Consider the following 26,099-nt stretch of genomic DNA (forward strand, 5'->3'; position numbering starts at 1 on the left):
GAGCCTTTCATACATTAGTTCAAGGTAATAAAACAGTAGAGGAATACGAGATAAGGTTTATGGAGCTTGTAAAATACATTCACTACTTAGATTCTGATGAACGTCAGGATGAACGCTTCATATTTGGGTTAAATTCTCGCATCAGGGCCTTGGTGAGCATGTGGAAACCATCATCAGTAGCTGAGGTGGTAGAATGTGGCCGTTATGGAGAAGAACATCTAGGAATCAAAAAGGATGTAGGGCCAGCAGAACCTTTACAATCAGAGTTTCTGGGAAAGACTCCCCAAAATTTCTTCAGGGGAGGTAGCTCAAGACCACCTTATGGTAATAGATTTATCCCAAGAATCATCAAACACCAGTCCATGGACATCTCGTGGAACTGCTAATAGAGGAAGAAATTCGAGAGGAAGCAACATGAGAGGACGAAGCTCTTTATCTAGAAATTCACGTCCTGATTCAAGAGGACCAACACAGGTTAATTGTTGGGGATGTGGAGGACCGCATTTTCAACGTGATTGTCCAGAAGCTTCATCAAGTATATTGCATAGGATTGAAAAGGAACCAATATCAAATAATCAAGGCAATCATAGAATTCATGCATTAGTCAACAATGATCAAGCAGCACATCAATCCACTGTAGTGGAGTCTTCCGGTATTATTAATGGTATAAAATTCAAAATCTTATTTGATACTGGTGCCACAAATAGTTTCATTTCGTCATATGCAGTAAACAAATGTGGGTTGGCAGCTCGCAGACAAAATGATTTCAGACAAGTAGAAATGGCCTCAGGAGAACTCCAATCCATATACTTAAGTGTGGATCAATGCAAAATTGACCTAGGGGTCTGTTCGACTAAATTGAAAGTTTATGTCACAGCCTTAGGAACGTATGATCTTGTCATAGGTATGGATTGGCTAAAAGCTCATCAAGCTTGGGTAGATTGTTATGTAAAAAGAATTCTAGGTATAAATGATGAAGGAGAAGTGATCCAAATTCAAGGAATCAAGAGAAAAGTATCTTTACACTACATATCAACAATGAAAATGAAGCGTTGCTTAAGAAAAGGTTGTCAGGCATATGTAATTCAAGAAGTAAGTAAAGAAAAAGAACCATCCTTAGAACAATATCCAGTGTTAACCGAATTTCTTGATGTATTTCCAAAGGAATTACCAGGATTACCCCTGTAAGAGAGCTAGATCTCACAATAGAATTGAAACCTGGTACTCAACCAATCTCTAAAACATCTGTTAAAATTGGCAACCAGGGAAAAACTTCATGTGGGTCATTTTCTTCATGGCTGATAATATTTTTATTAGATTTCTCTCGTCGAGAGGTGTAGGATTGATATAAAGATCATCCGATTCCGATAAGTATTCATGGAGATATGAATTTATTTTGATTATGGAATTATTATCAAGCCGACCTACAACTCATGTAGGCTTAGAAGCCCAACAGTCGCATCTATTCACCCACCAACGTTGTGTATAAATATAAGAGGACTTTTCCTCATTTAGACTCACTCATCTTATCACATCTCTCTCTCTCTCTACTGCGCAGATATGAGTCTCTTCTCTACTGCGCTGAAATGGGTCTCTCTCTCTCACACATGTGAAGCCGGAAGCTGTTGAATTAGAAGTTGCACCTGCAGAAGTAAAGATTGACTTGTGTGGCCTAGAAGATCTCCTCTTTGGAACTGCGTTGTAGGTTCATCTGAACCTCCTCTAAAAGCCGCAACTTTTGGTGGTGGAATGAAGTCAATCCGATGAACGGTTTGCAAGATATCGACTGCCCTAGTTTGAAGCCGGAAACTGAAGCTGCAACTGCAGAAGTAAAGATTGACTTGCGTGGCCTAGAAGATCTCCTCATCTGAACTGCGCTGTAGGTTCATCTGAACCTCCTTTGGAAGCCGAAACTTTTGGTGGTGGAATGAAGTCAATCCGACGGTCGGTTTGTGAGATATCGTCTGCCCTAGTTTGATAATGAAGCCGCTAATGCTGATGCTGCTGATCTAGGGTTTGCTACTGCTGATATGAATCAAATTTATTGTACTATTTCTCTCTGTTGAATTATTGAAGATAAAAGAAGATTTGATCAGAGGGTTTCCCCACACATTGTGGGGTTTGTCCCTGGCTAGCCGCCACATCTTGTGTCTCTTGTCTTGGCTTGTTTTCTGTCGATTGTTTAATGTTCTATCTGCACTTTACTTTATGTACATGTGATTGTTAATCGATGGAATATAATAAGAAAAAGAAGTAAACTATTATAAGCATAGAACATACCATAACTTAACATGGTATCAGAGCTGAGGTGAAGACAAAGCCCGAGCAAGAGCAAGAGCAATCACCGAAGAGAAGATTGGCAAGGCTATTGTAAAAGAACTATGGGGTCCTCAACACTCTTTCCTGCCGAAGACAAGCTCCGTGAGAAAGCTGACTATCATGGATGGAAGATGTCTATCGATCTAACCCTTGAAGATCAAGGAGTGTTGGACCATGTAAGAGGCAATATTGTTGAGCCTTCATCAAATGCATTTGCTGCTGCCTGGAACAAATGGAAAAATGGAGAAGTCAAAACAAAGAAGATCATCCGGGACTCTATCGACAAGTGCTTGGTGGCCTACATCTCTGATCTAGACACCTCCAAGGAAATCTACGACAGACTGGTGAGTTTATTTAAAGTTAATGATGCAAATCATCAAATGCATGCATGATGCAAATCATCAAATGATGCATGATGCAAATCATCAAATGCATCTGCTACTACCTGGAACAAATGGAAAAATGGAGAAGTCAAAACAAAGAAGATCATCCGGGACAATATCGACAAGCGCTTGGTGGCCTACATCTCTGATCTAGACACCTCCAAGGAAATCTATGACAGACTGATGAGTTTATTTAAAGTTAATGGCAAGGTATGTATATGGAAATGTCTTTACTCTTGGGTTTAGTGTTGACTCATCATATCAGGTCGATGGAAGTCCGCTTGGTGTCATGTCTTGTGACACAACTCTTCAGTCCGAACTTTGGCATCAGAGGTTTGCCCCCCTTCATTATAAAGCTATACTCAATGTAAGACAAATGGTTACAGGGATGCCCAAATTCTGAGTAGAGAAAGAAGGTGTATGTCTAGGATGTGCCGAAGGAAAGCTCAAAAGGGGACCATTCCCCTCCAGCCAAAGCAAGACCTCTGATATATTACAGTTGGTTCACTCAAGCATACCTGAGGTTGGCATTAAGAGGGAGACTACTACACCACATACTCCTGAGCAGAATGGCGTGGCGAGAAGGAAGAACCGCACGATTGCGGAAGCTGTCCGATCCATGCTACATGATCAAAGACTTCCGAAGTTTCTATGGGCTGAAACTACAAACACTGCCGTATATGTACAAAATCGATGCCCTCATTAAGCATTGGGTTCCAAGACTCCTGAAGAAAAGTTCACCGGTAAGAAACCTGGTGGTTTCTCATTTTATAAGTTTTGGAAGCCCTGTATATTTTCATGTGCCGAAAGAGAAAAGAAATAAATTGGGTGCATCTGGAAAGAAGGGAATTTTTGTGGGCTATGGTGAAAATACTAAAGGCTATAGAATCTATGTAGCTAGTCAAAGGGAAGTTGTAACTAGTCATGATGTCACCTTTGATGAAGATATGGCTCTCAGCAAGGTGAACAATCTTTCGACTTTGAGGAGCTCTCAAGAAGCCGACACCAGGGAACCGAAAGAAAAGGATGATGAATCAATGCCTGATGTAGAAGAACCCATGGATCTGATTGATCCTCCTCCACATGAGCCTTCCTCTTCTAGGAAGAGGCCTTCATGGCTTAGGGGGCTACTTGATGATGCTAAAGGATATGCTGCACCCCGAGGAACCTTTCGTGAAAGTAAGAAACATAATAGGTATCAGGGATACCTGACCATCATGAGCACGATCATACAAAATAAGCCTTCATCATTCTCAGACGTCGTCAAGCATCAAGTATGGAAGGATGCTATGACCAAAGAATATGAGTCTGTCATGAAGAATGATGTTTGGGAAGTAGTTCCTAGATCCCAGGACAAGACAGTTGTTACTTCCAAATGGCTTTACAAGATAAAGCATGCATTAGATGGAAGTACGGAAAAGTATAAGGCTGATTTTGTTGCTCGTGGTTTCTCCCAGAAGGAAGGTATAGACTATGATGTGATATTTGCACCTGTTGCCATATATACGACCATCCGCTCGATCATAGCCCTTGTCGCTTCACAAGGATGGAACCTACATCAGAAGGAAATTAAGACTGCGTTCTTACACGGCTCAACCAAAGAAGAGGTCCACATGGAGCAACCCGAAGGATTTGAAATTTATGATCGAAAATCTCATGTATGCAGGTTGAAGAAGGCTCTCTATGGGCTGAAGCAAGCACCCCGAGCATGGTATGAGAGGATCGATAGCTACTTGATGAAGTTGGGATTCACTAGGAGTGAAGCTGATCCTAACCTTTACTTTAAGGTTGAAGATGACAAGCCTCTCATACTGGTGTTGTATGTGGATGACCTATTTCTAACAGGTGCAAACCCTCTCATTCACAAATGTTAGAGGGAGATGGCTTTTGAATTTGAAATGAAGGACCAAGGACTTGAAGTGTGGCAGAAGCCAAGGGAAATTTTCCTATCTCAAGGAAAATGTGTGGTAAATATATTGGAAAGATTCGGTATGATGGACTGCAAGCCTGTGACTACCTCGAGGATCTTAACTTTTAGAAGTTATATGGTAGTGATGTCGGACCAGACTTGGGAAATGCCTCTGAGTTTCAAAAAACTCATTCGCATTGATGTTCTTGGTGAACCTCCGTCCGAACATATGTTTTGCAGTTAGCATTGTGAGCTCATATTTGGTTGAGCCTCACTGGATTGATGCCAAAAATCTTCTGAGATGTCTTCAGGACAATCTCTCATGGATTAAGATACACTGCCAGAGATGTGAGACTACTTGGATATACTGATGTTGATTGGGCAGGTAGTGTGGTGGACCGTAAGAGCACTTCCGGGTACTGTTTCACCTTGGGATCTTCTTCGATATCCTGGATGAGCAGGAAGCAGAAGTCGGTAGCTTTGAGCACCGCCGAAGCAGGATATATTGTTGCTAGCATAACCTCGTGTGAGGCAGTCTGGTTGCGAAAGCTCTTCAGTGAGCTGTTTGGATTTACATTGGATACCACTGTGATTCTCTGTAACAACCAGAGGTGGGATTCGATTATTGAGGAATCTCGTATTCATCAATTGCTCTAGCAGATAGACATCATCTGGGATATGGTAAGTTGATGAGCAAGGAAGCTCCATCACATTAAGATGATGTACAAGTTGATACACCTTGTCAAAGCCCCGAGGAAAGATCTAATCTGTGATTTTCCAAAACGACTTGGAGTCAGCAAGAAACCTTTGTACAAGGGTCCTGCATGTTGCATACATTGAGCTCTGGGAGCTCTAAGGGCTTGCGGTTCCTACTGGAGCAACATATGACCACAGGATGACTCACCCTCCCCTGGTGGTGCACACTGGAACAAGATGATTCGCTCTCTTGTGGGACAAGATGACTCGCTCTCTTGTGGAACAGGATGATTCGCTCTCCTATGTAGCAGGATAATTAGTTCTCCTATGAGGCCTGGATTGATGTGTTCTCCATGGCAGCCTGGATTGATGTGTTCTCCACGGCGATTGTAGCAGGATTGATGTGTTCTCCATGGCAATTGTAGCAGGATTGATGTGTTCTCCTGTGAGGACAGGATTGATCAGTTCTCCTGTCGAGGCATCCTACCCATGAAGTCTGGGACTCATGGGAAGTACCTCTCATCTGATCAATGAGCAGGGAAATGAAGTTAGGGACCATAGTAGTACCGATGGACGCATCGTTGTAACTACCGTACTCCCTACGCTAGGATGACCCCCATTGATCTGGGATCAATGATACTGGTCTGGGACCAGTGGTAGGAGTTGTACCATACTACGACGCTGACTTCGGGTCGGTTGAGACTGGTTTAGGATCAGTGGTACATACTCTGAGACTGACTTTGAGTCAGTGGAGGATGATATTGGTCTGGGACCATTGGAGTTGTACTCACTATGACGCTGACTTTGGGTTGGTCGAGACTGGTCTGGGACCAGTGGTACATACTCTGAGATTGACTTTGAGTCAGTATGATACATCCTCGATCATTTCTTCTTCTTCATAATTCGGACAAAAGCAGAGCATAACAGAACAATGCAAGAGCAGAGCAGAACAGAGCAAAACAGTACAGATCAGTGCAGGCAGAACAAGACAAAGCAGAACAGGCAGAATAGAGCAGAGCAGGGCAAGGGTCAGGTTGTACAGGGCAGTGCATTTGATGGATGAATAGTAATGACTGATAGACAGATTGCAGATGAAGTTCTCCATGGTTGAGAGGGAGTGTTAAAATTGGCAACCAGGGCAAAACTTCATGTGGGTCATCTTATTCATGGCTGATAATATTTTTATTAGATTTCTCTCGTCGAGAGGTGTAGGATTGATATAAAGATCATCCGATTCCGATAAGTATTCATGGCGATATGAATTTATTTTGATTATGGAATTATTATCAAGCCGACCTACAACTCATGTAGGCTCAGAAGCCCAACAGTCGGATCTATTCACCCACCAACGTTGTGTATAAATATAAGAGGACTTTTCCTCATTTAGACTCACTCATCTCATCACATCTCTCTCTCTCTACTGCGCAGATATGAGTCTCTTCTCTACTGCGCTGAAATGGGTCTCTCTCTCTCACACATGCGAAGCCGGAAGCTGTTGAATTAGAAGCTGCAACTGCAAAAGTAAAGATTGACTTGTGTGGCCTAGAAAATCTCCTCTTTGGAACTACGTTGTAGGTTCATCTGAACCTCCTCTAAAAGCCGCAACTTTTGGTGGTGGAATGAAGTCAATCCGATGAACGGTTTGCAAGATATCGACTGCCCTAGTTTGAAGCCGGAAACTGCAGAAGTAAAGATTGACTTGCGTGGCCTAGAAGATCTCCTCATCTGAACTGCGTTGTAGGTTCATCTGAACCTCCTCTGGAACCCGAAACTTTTGGTGGTGGAATGAAGTCAATCCGACGGTCGGTTTGTGAGATATCGTCTGCCCTAGTTTGATAATGAAGCCGCTAATGCTGATGCTGCTGATCTAGGGTTTGCTACTGCTGATATGAATCAGATTTATTGTACTATTTCTCTCTGTTGAATTATTGAAGATAAAAGAAGATTTGATCAAAGGGTTTCCCCACACATTGTGGGGTTTGTCCCTGGCTAGCCGCCACATCTTTTGTCTCTTGCCTTGGCTTGTTTTTCGTCGATCGTTTAATGTTCTATCTGCACTTTACTTTATGTACATGTGATTGCTAATCGATGGAATATAATAAGAAAAAGAAGTAAATTGTTATAAGCAAAGAACATACCATAACTTAACAACATCTTATAGAATGACAGCTCTAGAACTTCAAGAATTACAAATTCAATTGAAGGAACTATTGGATATAGGACATATTCGACCCAGCATATCACCTTGGGGTGCTCCTGTAATTTTTGTCAAGAAGAAAGATGGATCTTTAAGATTATGCATAGATTATCGAGACTTGAATCGAGCTACAGTAAAATAATCGATATCCTATGCCTCGAATTGATGATCTCTTCAATCAAATGAAAGGAGCTAATGTCTTTTCAAAAGTTGATCTTTGATCAAGCTATCATCAGCTAAGGATTTCTGAAAGCGATATTTCTAAGACTGCATTCTGGAGACGCTTTGGGCATTATGAATTTACTGTGGTACCATTTGGGTTAACAAATGCACCCGCAGTATTCATGAATCTTATGAATAGTGTTTGCCGCAAATATCTTGATCAATTTGTACAAGTCTTTTTAGATGATATACTCATCTATTCCAAGAATGAGAAAGAGCATGAAGATCATTTACGGATAGTGTTGTCCTATCTCAGAAAACATCAGTTGTATGGAAAATTATCCAAGTGTTCGTTCTTTCAGGAAAAGATTCATTACTTAGGCCCTATCATATCAAGTGAAGGGATTTCAGTAGACCCTGAGAAGCTAAAAGCAATCATGGAATGGCCAATACTGAAAAATGCACATGAAGTACGAAGCTTTATGGGTTTAGCGGGTTACTACCGAATATTTGTGGAAGGATTCTCCAAAATTGCAAAACCAATTACAACCCTTCAGCATAAAAGTGTTAAGTATGAATGGACTGAGGAATGTAATAAAGCATTCTCTAAACCCAAAAGACTACTGACCAACGCACCAATCTTAAGAGTCCCTGATATGGACAAGGATTTTACGGTATGTACTGACGCATTCAAACATGGATTAGGTGCAGTATTAATGCAGGATAGAGGAGTAATAGCATATGCCTCCAGAAAGTTAAAGCCTCATGAAAAACTCTATGCTACTCATGATTTAGAGTTAGCCGCTGTAGTACTCGCTTTAAAAATTTGGAAACACTATCTAATGGGGCAAAGCTTTACACTTAAAAGCAACCATCAAAGTCTACAATATTTGTTCACCCAAAGAGACTTAAATGCTAGACAAAGACGATGGAGTGAATTCCTAAGTGAATATAACTTTGGAATATCATATATTAAAAGAAAAGAAAATGTAGTAGTGGATGCTTTAAGCAGAAGACCACAGATATTCTCCCTCATACCTATCAAAGTAGACTTAAGGCAGCTAGTACTAGAACATCTCATAAAGGATAGCTGGTATTTAAAGGTAAGATCTAGTCTTCATAGTAAAAAGCCAAAAGAATCTAAGTTTGAAGGATATGAACTAGAAGATGATGGAATCTTATGATTTCATGGGAGAATATATATTCTTGATAACAGGGATCTTCAAGACACCATCCTTAAGGAAGCTCACAGAGCAATATATTGTGCACATCCTAGAGTAAAGAAAATGTATACGGATACCAAAAAACTTTTCTTCTGATCGGGCATTAAACGTGATATCATTCAATTCATTGCAAGATGTTTGGAATGTCAATAAGTAAAAGTAGATCATTGTCATCCAGTGGGTCTTTTACAACCTCACGACATTCCTATGACCAAATGGGAGATGATTTCTATGGATTTTATCATTGGGCTACCTCTTACTTCTCAAAAACACAATGCCATTTTGGTAGCAGTGGATAAATTAACGAAAAGCACCCATTTCATTCCCGTAAGAGATACTTATAAGTTACTGACATAGCTCGAGTAATCATAAATGAAATTATCAGATTTCATGGAGTACCTAAGAAGATTATATCAAATAGAGATTCTCAATTCACTTCAAGATTCTGGACTTGCATGCAATCAGCCTTAGGAACTCAACTAAATTTGAGCACAGCTTAATAGCTTATCATCCTGAAACCGATGGGCAAACAGAAAGGGTAAATCAAGTACTTGAAAATATGTTAAGGATGTATGTTATGGATCAACAATCACCCTAAGAAAAGTATTTATCCTTAGTCGAATTTGCATACAATAACAGTTATCACATCTCAATCGGAATGCCTCCATTTGAAGCATTATGTGGCAGACCTTGTAGAACACCATCAAGTTGGAACAGATTAGAAGATCGGGTGATAGTAGGACCAGAATTAATACAAGAAATGGAGGAGCAGATAAAACAAATTAGACAAAGATTAAAGGAAACACAAGATAGACAAAAGAGTTATGTTGATGCTCACAGAACTGATAGGAAGTATGAAGTAGGGGATCAGGCTTTCCTCCGAATCAAACAGAATAAAAGTACTATCCGATTCGGAAAAGGGACGAAGTTATCACCCCGATTTATTGGACTATTTAAAGTCATGGAAAGAGTTGGACCCGTCGCCTATCGTCTTGCACTGCCACCTCACTTGCATAAAGTTCATAATGTATTTCATGTATCTGTATTAAGGCATTACATAGCTGACCAATCTCATAACCTTCAATGGAAGGAACTACAGGTATCGGACGAAGGAACCATATCGGTCAAACCATTACGTATACTGGAACGTAGAGTTCGACAGCTCAGAAATCGTCTGGTAGACCAAGTTAAGGTCCAGTGGGACAAGTATAGTCCTGGATCAGCTACTTGGGAAGATACGGAAATCATATGTCAAAAATACCCCAACTTGTGCCAATTTTGAAGAACTTTAAACCATGTTTTGTATATATTTACTTTACTTCAAATCAAAGACTCAGAACCATTTTGAAATGATCATATATAAACGTGAATTTTTATGACATAATATCTGTTTAATTCCGCTAGTACATGGATACCAAGACGGAATATGTTATTGATCTTACTAAATTATAGTTATCAAAGTAAAATTTAAATATTTGAGTAATTTTGCTTCTGATGGGAATTAAGATATTATAATTTTGTTTCATTTATGCTTATCAATATGATTGATGAGATAGAAATCAAAGAATGATTACATTTTAAATATGAAAGTTAATGACATGAATAGAATAAGGCAAAGTATGTTATACTGTAATTGACATGTGTGAATTATACATAAGCTATTTGTTTTGAATATGTTAATGCACATTTTGCATGGACAAGTGTTTATGATTGCAGATAATATCCATTACCAAAATGATCGCGTGATGACAGAAACCTCAAAACAATTAAGGCTCAAAGAGATTCCATGATAGGGTATTGACCCTGATTCCACTGGGAGGGGTGGAGGTGTTGCCCACCATTTATCCTCTGAATCCTAGAGTCATGGGAGGACTGTGCGAATTACGCTCCCCTAGACGTGTGATGATGACTGCCAGATTCCTACTAGAAATCAAGTCAGTATAGTCGACGTTGTCATCCTTGGAGTTTATAAATGGTTAGGCCAGTATAACTAACGCCATGGCATACTCTAGTAAAAGGATGGATAGGATGGGAGCAGAAGATATTAGGAAGGATAGGATGATTTTGTAATCTCTGGGGAACGTAATGAAGTAAAACATGATCATTAAAATTATAAACCTAAAGTATGCAAAACACCAATTTTATAGTGCCCTCACATTAAGTAAGAATTTAACCTCAATACACAATCCTAAGAAAAATGTACTAATCGCTATCATAAATATTCATATAAGATAAAACTTTAACTTCGGGATGAAGTTTTCAGAAGGGGGGGTGTATGTAACTACCTATCTATAAAAGTAATATTAAATAAATTTTAGTAAATAAAGTATATTAGTCAATTAATAAAATAATAAAAATAAATTAATGATAAAGTATTTTAATATAAGTCTAACCCTTTATATTAAAATCAAACAAAAGGAAAGTTAATCAAAAATTAATATACCCTTTAAAAAAAATGTATATGACACGACATGGGAAGGGTGTCACAAGGAAATGAAGCGGTGAGTGCTGGAGGAAGGATGGCCACCGCCAAGAAACAGTTTATAAACTAGAAAGAAGAATTTGGGAAGGGGGATCGAAAAGAAGAAGGAAGAACGAAGGGGATACTGAAGAAGTAAACTTGAGTTACCTACAGAAGGAGAGCTGGTTGTTTTGATGTTTTTGGGCACGAGGGAACAGTCTGCTTCAACTAAGAAGCTTACTAGACTGAGTAGCTTGTTCCTTAGACGATTTCTAGTGCCAAAGAAATCCAGATCTAAGTCTTGTTTGATTAACAGCAAGAGAGGGAGAAGAGAACCAGTCCAATTTTTTTTAGCAGAGATGGCGGTCAATGGATTGAGAGATCAGGAAAGATTGGATGGAGCCTCCAATTTTGTCATCTGGAAGGCTAATATCCTGGCAATCCTAGACAAACATCGCATCAAGGACTATGCCTTGAAAGTAGTTGTTGTTCCAGTCGACGTTGATTTGTTAAAGAAGTACGAGGAGGCCCAGGCGAAAGCCAAGTGCATGATCCTAGCCGGATCAAAGATCATGTAGTACCACACATTGCTGAGAAGTACACAGCAAGGGAGATGTGGGAGATGCTGACAACCTTGTACCAGGGCACTTCCATCCAGTGGAATATGCTATTAGAAAATCAATTGAGACAGTACCAGATGCAGAAGGGAGAAGAGATCGATCCCTTCCTCCTCAGGTTGCAAGGGATTAGAGACTAGTTGACTTTCGTGGGGTCTACGCCAGATCCTGAGTTCATGATCAGAATTGCCCTGAATGCAGTCACCGAGGACTAGGAGACATTTGTCCAAAGTATCTTGGGCAAAGCGACTCTCCCTAGTTGGGAGGAGATGTGGGCTCTCTTCAACAAGAAGAGATCAGGAGGTTGACAAGGTAGGGGATAGCAACAAGGGATCCCTAGTCAAGAAGGAGGAGGAGGAGGAGGATGCAGCTCTCGCATCATCGGGACAGCAAGGGCAGCAGAAGAGAAAGAAGAAGGACATAACCAAGGTCAGATGCTTCAAGTGTGGGGAACTTGGACATTATGCCACTCAGTGCCTTCGAAGAAGGACAAGGAGGAGCGTTCTTAATCAAAGGCAGCTCCATCGAAAGCTGACAAGGAAGGCGAGGATGAAAATTGTGCCATGAGCGCTCGTGTGCCTCTAGAGAAGAGGTGGGGTGACATGGAGTTGTAGTCAAGAGGTCTACAAGGACGGGCAAGATCCTTGAGGTGCCCAAACTCTTGGATCACATACGGCTATGGGAGCCCTTCACAACAATAGCAAAATGACGGGTCTTGGTCAAAGCGAGGTGTGATGGAGTGATAGTGGCAAAGCTAGAGTGCCAAAATCTAAGGCAGCACAGTGGATGTTGTAGCAGTGCGAGAGGCACAGATAAGTTTGTAGCAGCGCAGTAGCAGCGGAGGGTCGGCACAGATTAGCAGCAAAGGTAGCTTCAGCATCACGAGGCATCCAAACTGACCAGCATGTCAGTTTTTGGGTGAAGTTTCAATTGCTTACTTCTCATCAACTGAGTTGCAGTGCAACAGTTAGCAGTGGTAGTGTTATGGGAAACATGACGTAGAATTTTGACACAGAGTTGTAGTACAGAAGTAGTAGTGGCAGTGGCAGAGTCATGGGCAGCAATACAGGAAGCAGTAGTGCAGTGGATGAAGGGCATCAAGCCAAGCATCAGCAGCACAGTGGATCAATGCAGTGGATCAGAGTAGTACTTTTGTTAAGAAGTGTTACTAGAGTACATTCCTCGCTAAGAGGGAGTGTTGATTTTGGGTAGCATCGGATGTGCTCTAGCTCCAAAATTTTGTGGAGGGGCTAGAACACATGAGATCTCCAAGACTTAGAAATCGTTTGGAGAAATTACACCCGGATGAGGAGTTATTAAAGTAATTAATATTTTTAATGGGTTCCTACGTTTAAACTTGGGAAAATAAAAATATTGATGGGTATTAATAAGAATATGGGTCAAAAACTTCTAAGTGACGAGGATCAAGTATGTTTTAATCTTAGCCATTGATTAGGGATTTAATCTCGGTCATTGATTCATCAACAGGAAAAGTATAGGAGGAGGCTTGAGGGTCATTTGGAGATAAACTTGAGAGATCAGTGAGTTCGATTTTACTAGGAGGAGGTTTGTTGAGAAAATCGAACAAGTGATTTGTTGCAGTGAAAGGCGCAGTTCAGCAGAGGGACTCTAGTCCAAGGCCGAGAATACATAGCAAAGAGGCAGAGAAGTATCAGGAGAGTTCTGACGCAGTGACACAGAGGGAGAGCTCTGATGTAGTGATGCAGTGTCACAGGCATCGCAGAGGGAGAGCTCTGACATAGTGACGCAGAGGGAGAGCTCTAACGCAGTGCCGCAGTGTCACAAGCATCGCAAAGGGAGAGCTCTGACGCAGTGTCACAGGTGTCGGAGAGGGAGAGATCTGATGCAGTAACGCAAAGGGAGAGCTCTGATGCAATGTCGCAGTGACGCAGAGAGAGAACTCTGACGTAGTCACGCAGCTCCTAGACGAGGTGACACAGTTCCAGCGCAAAACTTGGAGCAGCCATCGCTACCCAACACTGGGAACAACACAGTCACCTGTGGGGTTTGTTCATTTGTCTCTGGATAGAGGTACTTCTGTCGATTTTATTCTCTGTTGGGTGAGCCAGATTTGGCACCCTAGTTGTATTCAAAAATTTGCTTAATAATACAAACCCTCGATATGTTGCACCAATTTCCCCGAATTGGGTTTTTCCGGGGTGATTGTCCAAAAATAACAGTGTCCCTTGTGTATTTATCTCGTTCTATATCAGTTCATGATCTATGTGTATGTGTAGTCTGCAATAGTGTTTTCACCGCTATTTAAATAATTAAATAACTTGTTGAATGTAAAAACAAGTAGGAGATGGTAAACCAGGGATTACAGTGGTATTTTTTATGTGTAGATTCAGAAATTTTAACATTACAGACTTTCACTGATGGGAGGAGTCCTAATATAAGGGAAATCACTATGAATGGTAAGTTAATGATGGGTAGATAGTGATTTCACGAGCCCATTCACAAAAGGGACTCAAATGATAGGGTTTACTTGCTCAAGAAGCAAGGTGTAGGATTCTCCAAGAAAGGCTAAAGAGGAAGCCTAGACCTATGGATTAGGGATATTACTCGACAAGGGATATCCTAGACACAAGATTCCTAAGATAAGAGGGTTTCTAAGGTGGTCTTTTTGAAATAAAGAAGGTGAAGGTATGGGACCAAAAAGAAACCCAAGAGGACCCAAGCAAAGCCTAGGGTTTCAAGAGAAACTTCAAACAAAAGATCTAGACTAAGCAAGGGAGAAGAAGAGGGTCAACAAAATTGAATTTCCCTAGATTTAAGTGCAATGACCTTTAAGGAAGCCACTAATGAAGGAAACCTAGGGACAAGAATGAAGTTGGAGCCAGGGCTTGGGATAATTCAAAATGCAGTCGGGAAAATCCTTCAAAATTTGTGAGGACCTAGGGAAAACCCCAGCCCTATGAGACCTTTAGGGTTAAGGCATGAAGAAAGAGGAAAAAGATGAAAAGAGAGATTTTCTTTAGGTGATAAAAAAGGATAAAATCAGTGCCTAGCATATTGCGAGAATGGAGTCAATATGCTTTTAATTTTCGAGTTCATTTACCCAATCAAGGAGTCTTATGGCTACTTCGCATAGCCCTAAGAGGCAGCAACTAAGTCACTAAGGAATTTATACTTTTTATTGCAGCAATTTGATGACTTTTCAAGGTAATTATGGAGATAATTTAGCCCTCGGAACAATCATTCAACATACCCAAACATGTAACATATGCAATACCTCACAAATTCGCATTCAATTTGAGCACATTTTCATATTTCATGAGCAAAAAGTCCATACATTGGCCATGTATACAAGAGAGAGACAAATAAAACATGGAAGGGCACTTACAAGTATAGTGATATATCCAATCATCACATAGAGACAAAATCGAAGCTCCAAGACCAAGAAAAGATATCCAAACATCAAAATGCATCAATAGTTCTCCAACTTGTCCATCATTAGGTATAGTGAAGTTCTCGAGAAAAGATAGATAAAAATCCAAGTGATGATGAGAATCAAATAATCCTCTCATCAATATATCATCCTCTAAGGGTTTGATTTGCCTAATTAGCTTAATAATGCCCCAACTAATAAAATAATGTACAAAATAACATTACTTGGTGAAAATCCCACCAAGATAGCTCCATAACATGAAAAAAAGCCTCTTAAGAGGGCCAAAATGATAGATACAGTAGGTCGAAGGGTGATTGTGTTAATTTTAGGATAACAATGGTATGTTTTGTGCTTTAGAACAATTTTACTTCAATTTCTTTAGCAGCCCAATATCAATATCCAGTTTAACAATCACATCAACATGATAGTAAAATGCAGATAGAACAAAAACATAAGCAGTAGAAGACTAGCCAAGACAAGAGGACACAAGATGTGGCACTAGCTAAGGACAAACAAACCCTTGATCAATTCTTCTTTTAGTCTTCAATAGTTCAGCAGAGAGAGATAGTACAATTTACAAATTCTGGTAATTTAGAACAACAACAAAAGAGCCCTAACCAGAAAAGTCAACAGGGCAGATTTGACCTTCAAAGATTCTGTCAACTTCAATCAACTTCGGCCTCCAAATAGCAAGATGAAACAACCCTCAAAACAGTCAAATTCAGCCCACTCAATGTCTGGTCAAACAGTCAACCTGCAGTCAGCCCTAACCATAGTCAACATTGGTCAAACAGCCTCAGATTTTGTGCCCAAAACTGCAGCCTAACTAAACAAAAATTCCTCACACAAAACCAAAGTCAAAGATGGTCAATACATGGTCAATGTAGTCAAAACAGCCTCCTAAAGTTTTCAGTCAAATCTGGTCAACACAGGTACATCAAGAAAACAACCTTTCATTCACACGTGTGGAAAGAGAGAGAAGCCCAGAAATCCATACCCAATCATGTGAGGAGAGAGAGATGTGTGTAGATGAAGTGTGTCCAAATGAGGATGAGGCATCATGTATTTATAGTCAAACGTTGAGGATGAATAGGCGTGACTATTGGGCCTCTCAACCTACATGAGTTTGTTGGCTGACCTTGGCAATTTGTCCATAATCAAAATAAATTCATATCTTCATTTGTACACGTCAGAATCGGATGATCTTTAGATCAATCCTACACCTCTCGAAGACAGGAATTCAAGAAAAATATCAGCTGTCATAAATAAGATGACCCATGTGGAGTTTGGCCCTAGTTTCCAATTTTAACACATCGAAAGAACAAATGGAGACAAACATGTGCCAAAATGAGTGGAGGGGCTCCAAATATAGTGATAAAGGGGGGTCCCCTCAATCACTCCCAAGTGGCTTTAGGGGCACAAGAACATCCTCATGGGTCTCCAAAGGGATTGAACAAGTCTGTATCCCATCTGTAAGGGTTGGAACAATGATGCAAGCCCTCCCTTTGTTTCTCATGGTGATACAACCTCATCTGGGCCCTGGATCAATTGCCAAGTGTGTGGTGCAAGTGTGTAGTCGGTTTGGCAAGGTGGTCCAAGTGCATCATCGTCATCAAATAAGTGGAACACAAGCAAGAAACCGATGGTACTAAAGGATCCCATAGCATGGCTAGCTATCTGCTCTAGCCCGTGGCTCTCAACGCACACCCTACAAATGCCAATATGACCCTCTAAAGGGCTTGGACCTCGTATAAGGAGACCAAACCCCAAAATGAAGACCCACCTGCAATCCTATATAAGATCCAATGTGCCTCCTCACCTACCAATACAACAAATCATTAGGGTAATTAAGTAAATAAGCTTACAAACCATGGAACCAAGTGGACACTTCATAGTGGCAAGCCCTTCCATAATGGGCTTTAGAGTCTACAAGTGTTTCCAATTTCAAGAAAGAAGTCAATCAAGCACCCTATTAGGTGATTTCAACCTCCAAGGGAGTGACAGATCCATAGTACATCCATCAAGAGGCAGGTGTCATGTGATATAATGATGGAACGGAGTGGGGCATCAAGGGAACGCTCCAAGACACATGCCACAGTACAAGGGTAGCTAGATAAGGTAAGCCCACACTTGGGTGTATAGATGTAGGAGGGAGCAATTGTGGTACATGAGTTACCCCGACCTTTGTTTCTCCACCCTTCTTCATATGACCTTTACCTTTTATTGATTTTTCTTTTTAAAACAGCTCAAGGCTCCAGGGGACGAAAGCATGATGTGAATGATATAAAACAGTGAATACCACCCCAAGGTTAGGCAGTTCATCGCCCACCAAGGGCTGGGACAATCATGGGTTCGTTAATGATGCAAGGGGCCAATATAGGGCACCCTAGGAACCAGGGTGATGGCCATAATGATAGGCGTAGAGCTCATGTTTGGCTTTTGCCCATGTGCTAAATTTGTATGTCCCGACCATGTTTTGCATTTTGTGGTACATTTCCTGTTGAGAGTGGCCAAATTATGCTTTTTACATTGTTTTTAGCTACGTCGACCTCCATAGGCATTGTTCCAGCCCCAACCCAAAGAGTGGACAATGGGGAGGGGGAGGTTAACACTTTGTGGACCCAATGGCCAAATGTGGACCCTGATGGAAAATATGTGGAGGGGTTATAATGAGCAGAGAGGAGTGATGTATGTGGTTTTGGGAAGCGAAACGATGCAACCAAAATCTGGATTTCCCATGTAGTGGCACTCCTAAAGCTAGTAGCCAATAAAGGAGATCCCACCGGACTAGGATACAAGGTTAACCACCAAGTTGGACAGAGGAGACAAGAATACAAACCAAGCCCATTCTTTCCACCAAATCCCCCCACTAATCCATGCCCAAAAGTGTCAGTGATAAGTAAACATACGTACCCAACTACATAATGAAAGCCATACCTTCGGGCTTGGAAGGCCCACCTTCAAACATACGATCATGATAGATGAGCGAGGGTGCACAATGACTAGCTCAAGTGGCGGAGATGGTGGCTGCGAAGGGTTGTTGGCTGTCGGTTGAGGACCATTGAGGAGAAAAAATGGTCCTATGGATATCACGCACAGGTGGTGGGTAACAGGCCCAACTAAGAAAATACAAAATTGATCACCAGTCTCACTGAACTCTCTCAAACGCGGCACATGCTCACCAAGAAGCCTATCTCAATCTTGTGTTGTTGTGTCTTAACTTCTCACTTTAGGCTCAATTTATAACTTTCCTAAGCTATGATTGACAGCCAAAATTAGCTAGTCCAGTTAACTAAAGAAAATAAACTTTACTTTAGTTAACTATCCTATATTTAGCTTTCTCTACTTTAATTCAAGTACAGGTCATAAATTTAGCTTGCTTTACATGCAAATCTCATGCATGTCACATGCAACACATTTGCATGTGTGCAACTCACTTGCACACTCTGCATGTCATATGCAAACTCCTAAGGAGGGAATCAAGGTCCCTCTAGTCAAGACACAAGACTAGAAGTACCTTCCAAGCTGCAAAACTCAACAAATGTCACCATGTGAAGTAGCAGTCAATGTAGTAATGTCACCACATTTACAGTTAATATTAAGTAGTGAGATGACCTCACTGTCTTAGGTTTCTATCTATGACTCAATGTAAGATAAGGCATATGAGAGACTGGTATTTGCGTATACCAGGTAACCCATCTTAGGATTCCCTGTTGTATTGACGCAGCATACTATTTGATGAACTACATTTATTATTCTCTCACTGTATTGTCTACTTTTATGTATGCATTTCATGTGCAAATCTGATCCTAAAAATCAAACACACACATCTATATCCACACTACATCTATAAAAAAATTACTTGCTACTAATACATCTATATATAAAAGTGTCATTTCCTGATATCTTGAAGGTGTTGTTTCTAAAATGTATATTCATTTCTCGGCTCCAAGCAGCATAGGCATAAATGTTAGCAGGTTAGCTAGTTACATGCATAAAACACCTAGATCTTATTATATTCAAACAACATATAGAGATAGAATACAAAAGATTAAGGTAGCCCACATTATCTGATTAGAGAAAATACTGTTGCACAGAGCATGATAATATGCAATAAGTATATTACTTTTGAGTGAATGATCAGCCATCTCTATTATGAACTCAGAGATTTGAAGTCCCACCTGGTTGATATTCCCGGGGTATGGTGAGTATCCTGTTTCATCATTAACATCTCCATCTACATGTCCAGTGGCTCGAAGTAACGGATCAAGCTGGTTGTACTCTACATTTATCACCATTCTTCTCCCTGGTACACATGAAAATTAGGGGAAATATTTTGTAATAGAAAACAAGCATGAGAGCTAAACATAAGTTGCCATTTATTTCGTTTTTATATAACCACAAAAATGAAAATGAAAACAAATCATAGCTTTGCGCAATATATGCAACCTAGATAATTTCATACACTCAAACAATAGACTAATCTCAAAGAAACCTTTGAAAGAACGAGTAACCTCTCAACATATAGAAAAAGGTGTATTACAAGATGCACTCTCAAGCAAGGAAGAAAAGGTGCTGGCATTATACAAAGACTGCAACTGAACATACATTTCAACAAAAGAAATACAACCAATTCTTCTAAAAGGATGGGCCATGCATCTGTCACTGAACAATACAGAAGAACTAAAATAAATTCATTTCATAGTAACTGGACATCATGATAAAATGATATTCACTTCATAATAAAATAATATGTACATGAGAAGCCCAAAGGTGATGCCAACAATATAATACTCAACCAAAAGAGGCATAAGTCATTAAACCAACAATTATATTTCTTCAAAAAACCGTTATTCTGGAATCGTTGAAAAATGTCAAGATACAAAAGGCACACCCATGTGGATAGCATATATATAGTTGATTAGTTTTAAGTAAAGAATCTATAGCAGGAACTGTTGAAATTGGGCAGCTGAGGGAGAAATTCCCTCCTTGGAGAATCCCTTCATACCCAAGGAGACCACACTGATCCTTGGAAAAATTAAATTTGCACATGGGAAAATATTATTTTTAATGCTGGTCCATGTCACATCAAAAAGTACAAGTCGTCCTGGAAGAGAAAATTCGACCCCCAAGACCACATATAAATAGACATCACTTGGCATCACTTGGAGGCATCACATCACTCATTCATTCATCTTCTATTAGTTCGATCTAGTCTGAAATTGCAAGGTCCAAGTTCACACATGCGAAGGAAAGAGAGGCAAATCTGATTTGACCAAGTTTGTCTTTTGTTTTAGGATGGTTTGATTTGCATTGAATTGAGGAGATTTGACTTCATTTGACTCATTTTTGGGAGGCCAAGTTGACTGGGACGTTGACTGAAATTTTCTATGCACCTTGACCAGGGTTGACTGCAGATCTGAGTCTAGGGTTGACCGCAGATCAACTGTTGACTTTGACAGAATTTGAAGGTTTTTTTGATGACTGTCTCGACTACGTTTGACTGATCTGAACATTGGTCCATGATAGTAATCATCAATGTGAACTATGGCAACTAAGATTTGCGCACCTTCATTATGAAGCCTTACCAAAGGTAAGAAAGATGGTTTCTAGAATGCCTGCAATTTGGATGGATCATGATGGAGTTTGTCAAGGATGTGCTAGTGGAAAACATGTGAGGGGACTATTACCCACCACCAATTGGCAGTGGGTGACCCCTATAGGAGAAATTTTCTCCTAGATTTGTCTTCAGCCAACAGCTCCTTGGAACCACCAGATAACTTGATGTGCCACTATTCTCCACCACCTAAGCCAGCCATTGTGTGCCCTTGCTCATCTATTATGATCGTATGTTTGGTGGGTCTTTCTATCAGAAAATCACAAAGGCAGAAAGATTTTCTTATCTCGATATTTACTTGTGATGTATTGTTATCTTCTTTAGGTTTTCTTTAACTTTTTTTGTGTCTTCTTTTATCTTTTGATCATCAAACAACTACCAAATAATAAATACATGAATATCAAAACAACAAGGACACAAGATGTAGGCTCTCAACGAAGGCAAAACCCCTCTTCTAGGGGCAAACCCAACAAAATCTTATTATTTTCTTCAAGAACCAAATCAAATCAGACAACCAAGGCCCTTAGACAACAACAAGCCCTCCTCCAATCCACCAGTTCAACCTCTCCAAGTTAGATTAGTCAAGGTCTCAATCAACAACAAAGTCAAAGTCAAAATTTGCACCAAAAGCGGTCTCGGCCTCACTTCCATTTTTGAAATCTCTGCCTACACCCTCGCCTTTGCAATTCCGTGTTTCTTGCCTCAATCCTCTCGCATGTGATAGTCATAGAATATGAGCAAGATTTCAGACTTCTACCTCTTTGTTAGCCTCGTTCTCTTTATCCAAAGGATAGTCCTTCTCATTATGCATCTTCAAACCTCTTTCCTCAATAGAAGTTGCAGATCGAATTGATGCTTGATAAGATACCGAAATTGGTCGAATGTTGGTCTATATATAGTGGTCGAATCACCTTCATGAGGCTGACTTGATAGATGTTGAGACCAACTTGGTGGAGGACGGGGTAGACATATTTTTGACATAAATATATATTATTTTTGACATAAGAAGCCCAAGAAGGGTCTAGAACATGATGACAAGGACAATGACTCATGACACAACCCTAGAAGCACTCAATGGGTGCTTTGACCTATAAACATAATAATTTGATCATGAAAACCATGCTTATAAAAATAATTTTTCTTTGATCGATACTAGTTACATTTTCAACACTCCCTCTTAACTAGGGATGTAGGTATTCATAATTGTTTATCCATTACAAGGATGACCTTAAGTTGAAATGTTCTAAGAAGAATAAAACAACATATGCAATGCTAGATGCCATCTAGGTCAAAACTACTAGGTCAAGGCGCTACGATGGAGCAATAGTCCATTGTCACCTCAGCTAAGACTCTCTACTCTTTACGGACCTTCACCAATGGGAGGAGACCTAGTGTAAGAGGAATCACAAGAACGAGCAAAAAAATGAATGGACAAAGAGTGACTCCTAGAGCGTATTTGCAAGAGAGACTCAATTATGTGGCTTACTTGTTTAAGAAGAAAGGTGATGGGCTCTCTAGGAAGGGCTAAGAGGATACTTAAGCATAGGGTTTGAGAATACCTCTTGACAAGACGCTTCCTAGTTCTAAGGATTCTTCCGGAGAAATGGCTTCTATGTAATACCTGTAAAATATGAGTTACGAGGTTGCAAGACCACAAAGAAGCCAAGTGGAACCAAACTAGGTCAAGGGTATGGATTTGATCACTCAAGGAGGGTCTTGACCTAATTGGGGAAGAGAATAGGATCAAAGGCCTAATTTTCTTGAGATTTGAATACAATGATCCAAATGAGGACACTAACCCAAAATCAGCCTAGGGCAAGAGTTGGTCTTGCAGCTAGGGCTTGCTATATCTCGGGATTCCACTGTCAGAATTGCTTGAAATTTGGAGGACCTCTAGAGAAAAGCCCAGCGCAATAGTGGACCAATGAAATTTATGTGATGCCCTAGGTGACCTACTAGGGTTAGGCCTAGAATTTGGAGAGGTGAAGGAAAGGGGTAAATTTGACCACCAAAGGGATATGAGGATCAGTGCCTTATTGCTTGGGTTTAATGGAGTCAAGATACACATAGATCATGAATTTTTGTGAGCTAAGGAGCCCTAATTGATCTTTGCTAGCCTCTTCAAGGGCAGCAACTAGATCAATAGAGATTTATACTTCAAATTTGTGAAAGAGACAGTTTCGAGGTCTTTAACCTAACAGATGCCTCTAGGAACATTCACTCAATGCTCCAAAGGTCAACGCATGCATTTAATCACTTATTCAAGAATTTTGCATTACATTTAACCAATCTTGCACAAACACCCCCCAGATCAAAACCCCGAAACACGACCCGTATGAATCCATGGGTGATCTGCCCCCTAACCTCTAGAGAAAAACCCAGTGCAATAGTGGACCAAAATCCAAGGAGTTTAAATGGCTACAATGAAATTTATGTGATGCCCTAGGTGACCTACTAGGGTTAGGCCTAGAATTTGGAGAGGTGAAGTAAAGGGATAAATTTGCCACCAAACGGATATGAGGATCAGTGCCTTATGGCTTGGGTTTAATGGAATCAAGATACACATAGATCATGAATTTTCATGAGCTAAGGAGGCCCTAATTGATCTTTGCTAGCCTCTTCAAGGGCAACAACTAAATCAATAGAGATTTATACTTCAAATTTGTGAAAGACACAGTTTCGAGGTCTTTAACCTAACAGATGCCTCTAGGAACATTCACTCAATCCTCCAAAGGTCAACACATGCATTTAATCACTTCTTCAAGAATTTTTCATTACATTTAACCAATCTTGCACAAACACCCCCCCCCCCCCGATCAAAACCCCAAAACACGACCCATACAGACCCATGGGTGATTTGCCCCGCGACCTCTAGAGAAAAGCCCAACGCAATAGTGGACCAAAATCCAAGGAGTTTAAATGGCTACAATGAAATTTATGTGATACCCTAGGTGACTTACTAGGGTTAGGCCTAGAATTTTGAGAGGTGAAGGAAAGGGGTAAATTTGACCACCAAAGGGATATGAGGATTAGTGCCTTATGGCTTGGGTTTAATGGAGTCAAGATACACATAGATCATGAATTTTCGTGAGCTAAGGAGCCCTAGTTCATCTTTGCTAGCCTCTTCAAGGGCAACAACTAAATCAATAGAGATTTATACTTCAAATTTGTGAAAGAGACAGTTTCGAGGTCTTTAACCTAACAGATGCCTCTAGGAACATTCACTCAATCCTCCAAAGGTCAACGCATGCATTTAATCACTTATTCAAGAATTTTGCGTTACATTTAACCAATCTTGCACAAACACCCCCCCGAATCAAAACCCCGAAACACGACCCATACGGATCCATCGGTGATCTGCCCCCCGAAACGCATCCCAGAAATTCTTAAATGCAAATCGGGTCGAAAAAGGTGCTTCCTAGCATGTGGGAACCGTTTGGCCCGATCCGCGTTTCGAAATTGCCAAGACGCGTTTCGAGGGGTAGATCACCCGGTCGAAACAGCATGGATTGAGGCCGCTTCTGTACGGATCGCGACTGACTCGATGGGAAATCAGTCGGTTTTGCCGCACGACCCCACTAGTGTGATTATTTTTTTTTTAAATTTGTTAACTAGTCGTTGGGTGTGAGTCTAACTTGGGTTAGGGAAGGAAATGAAGGGATGAAAAGGCTCTTTCACCTCTCATTCTCTCACTTGTATTTTTGGAGAGCTTGGAGAAGAGAGGAGAAGAGAGGAGAGACTTGAGGAGAGCTTGAAGGAGTGAAGGAGTTAAGAAGGAGGAAATGGGAGAAGGAAGAAGAGTAAGGAATGGATTCCATCTACAAGAGATAAAGAGGTAAGTGCAAACCCCAAACTCCCTCATTTTTTTGTCATTGTTTTTTGTATTTTTCTCCTCCCTCACTTACTCTTTCCCATTCTTTCTTCTTGCTCATATAATTGCAAGTTGTCTGCCACTTATATTCATATTCCAAGATGGTGTTCTTTTGGCTTCCATGTATCATTCACTTTTGGTTTTCATGATGGCAAGGGGGAGTAGGAATAGAAGGGAAGAAGAAAAAGAGGATAGTGGTCCTCATATAAGTGACCCAATGTATGATGAGGAGGAAGGGTTTAAAGAGGAAGGGGATGAACCTGAAGGGAACACTGCAACACTAGATGGGAAAGCAGCATTGACACCCCTATGGAACTATGTGACCAAACTTGAAGGGGGAAAACATGGTGGAAGCTACAAATTTTTGTGCTCTCATGGTTGTCATCGAGGAAAATCATTTAGCGGTTCATATACCTGTGTGAGGAGGCATCTTTGTGGGGTGATGGACAGTGATGAGAAAAAGGGTGTTGTGGGGATACAATTTTTCCCAAACATTTCAACTGGACAAAGAAGAAAATACATCCAAATAGAGGAGGTTGCACAACAAAAAAGCAAGAAACAAAAAACTCAGTTTGAATCAAGTGCAACCTCTAGATTTGGTAGGTCATCTCCTCATGGTACTTCTACAAGCTCTGGAGGTAGAACAATAGGAGATTTCCTTAATGTTGATGGGAGGGATGATGTGGAAGGAAAGATAGTCTAATTTCTTTGTGCTTGCGGTGTACCATTGAATGTGCTTCGCTCTCCCTATCGGCATGATATGGTTAAGGCCATCAATGAAGCCCCAAAAGGATACAAAAGTCCCAACTATGAGAAAGCTAGAACAGTGTTATTAGAAAGAGAAAAAGCAAAGGTTCAAAGAGCTTTGACACATTTTATAAATGAGTGGGTGGATTGTGTTGAGAAATCTAGGGCATTCAATGTTAACAATTTCTTTGCTTCATAATTGCTTGTGATATGCTTGTTCTTCAGTTACTTATGATCTTTCACTTTGTTAGTCTATTAGTGTGTTCTTTTTCATCAAGACAATTACCAAAATAAAGACAAGTGACACAAAAATAGGCTTCTCCAGCCAGAGCCAAAACCTCTCACCTCTAGAGAGGAAAACCCGATAAAATTCTTCTTTTAGATCTTCAATTGATAAGTACCAAGACCATGACACTTACCCTTGACTCTTAGTATCCTCTTTCAAGAACCTTGTCACCAACCTAGTCTTCCTTGTTCTTCCTTCT

The 26,099-nt window shown here is 40.5% G+C and overlaps 1 protein-coding gene across 2 annotated transcripts in view; it reads right to left on the minus strand.

Moving 5' to 3' along the window:
* Positions 1-26,099, minus strand: part of USP (UDP-sugar pyrophosphorylase) — a 285,855-nt gene that overhangs the window by 63,316 nt on the left and 196,440 nt on the right. For both annotated transcript variants that reach the window (XM_089391942.1, XM_089391943.1), the window contains exon 12: positions 19,561-19,685. In XM_089391942.1, coding sequence (XP_089248068.1) covers positions 19,561-19,685 — 125 coding nt within the window. The remainder of the gene's footprint in view (positions 1-19,560; positions 19,686-26,099) is intronic.

This window comes from Pinus tabuliformis, chromosome 1_1 (assembly GCF_031772625.1).
Source record: "Pinus tabuliformis cultivar Carrire ecotype Pingquan chromosome 1_1, CPIR1, whole genome shotgun sequence".
NCBI lineage: Eukaryota > Viridiplantae > Streptophyta > Pinopsida > Pinales > Pinaceae > Pinus > Pinus tabuliformis.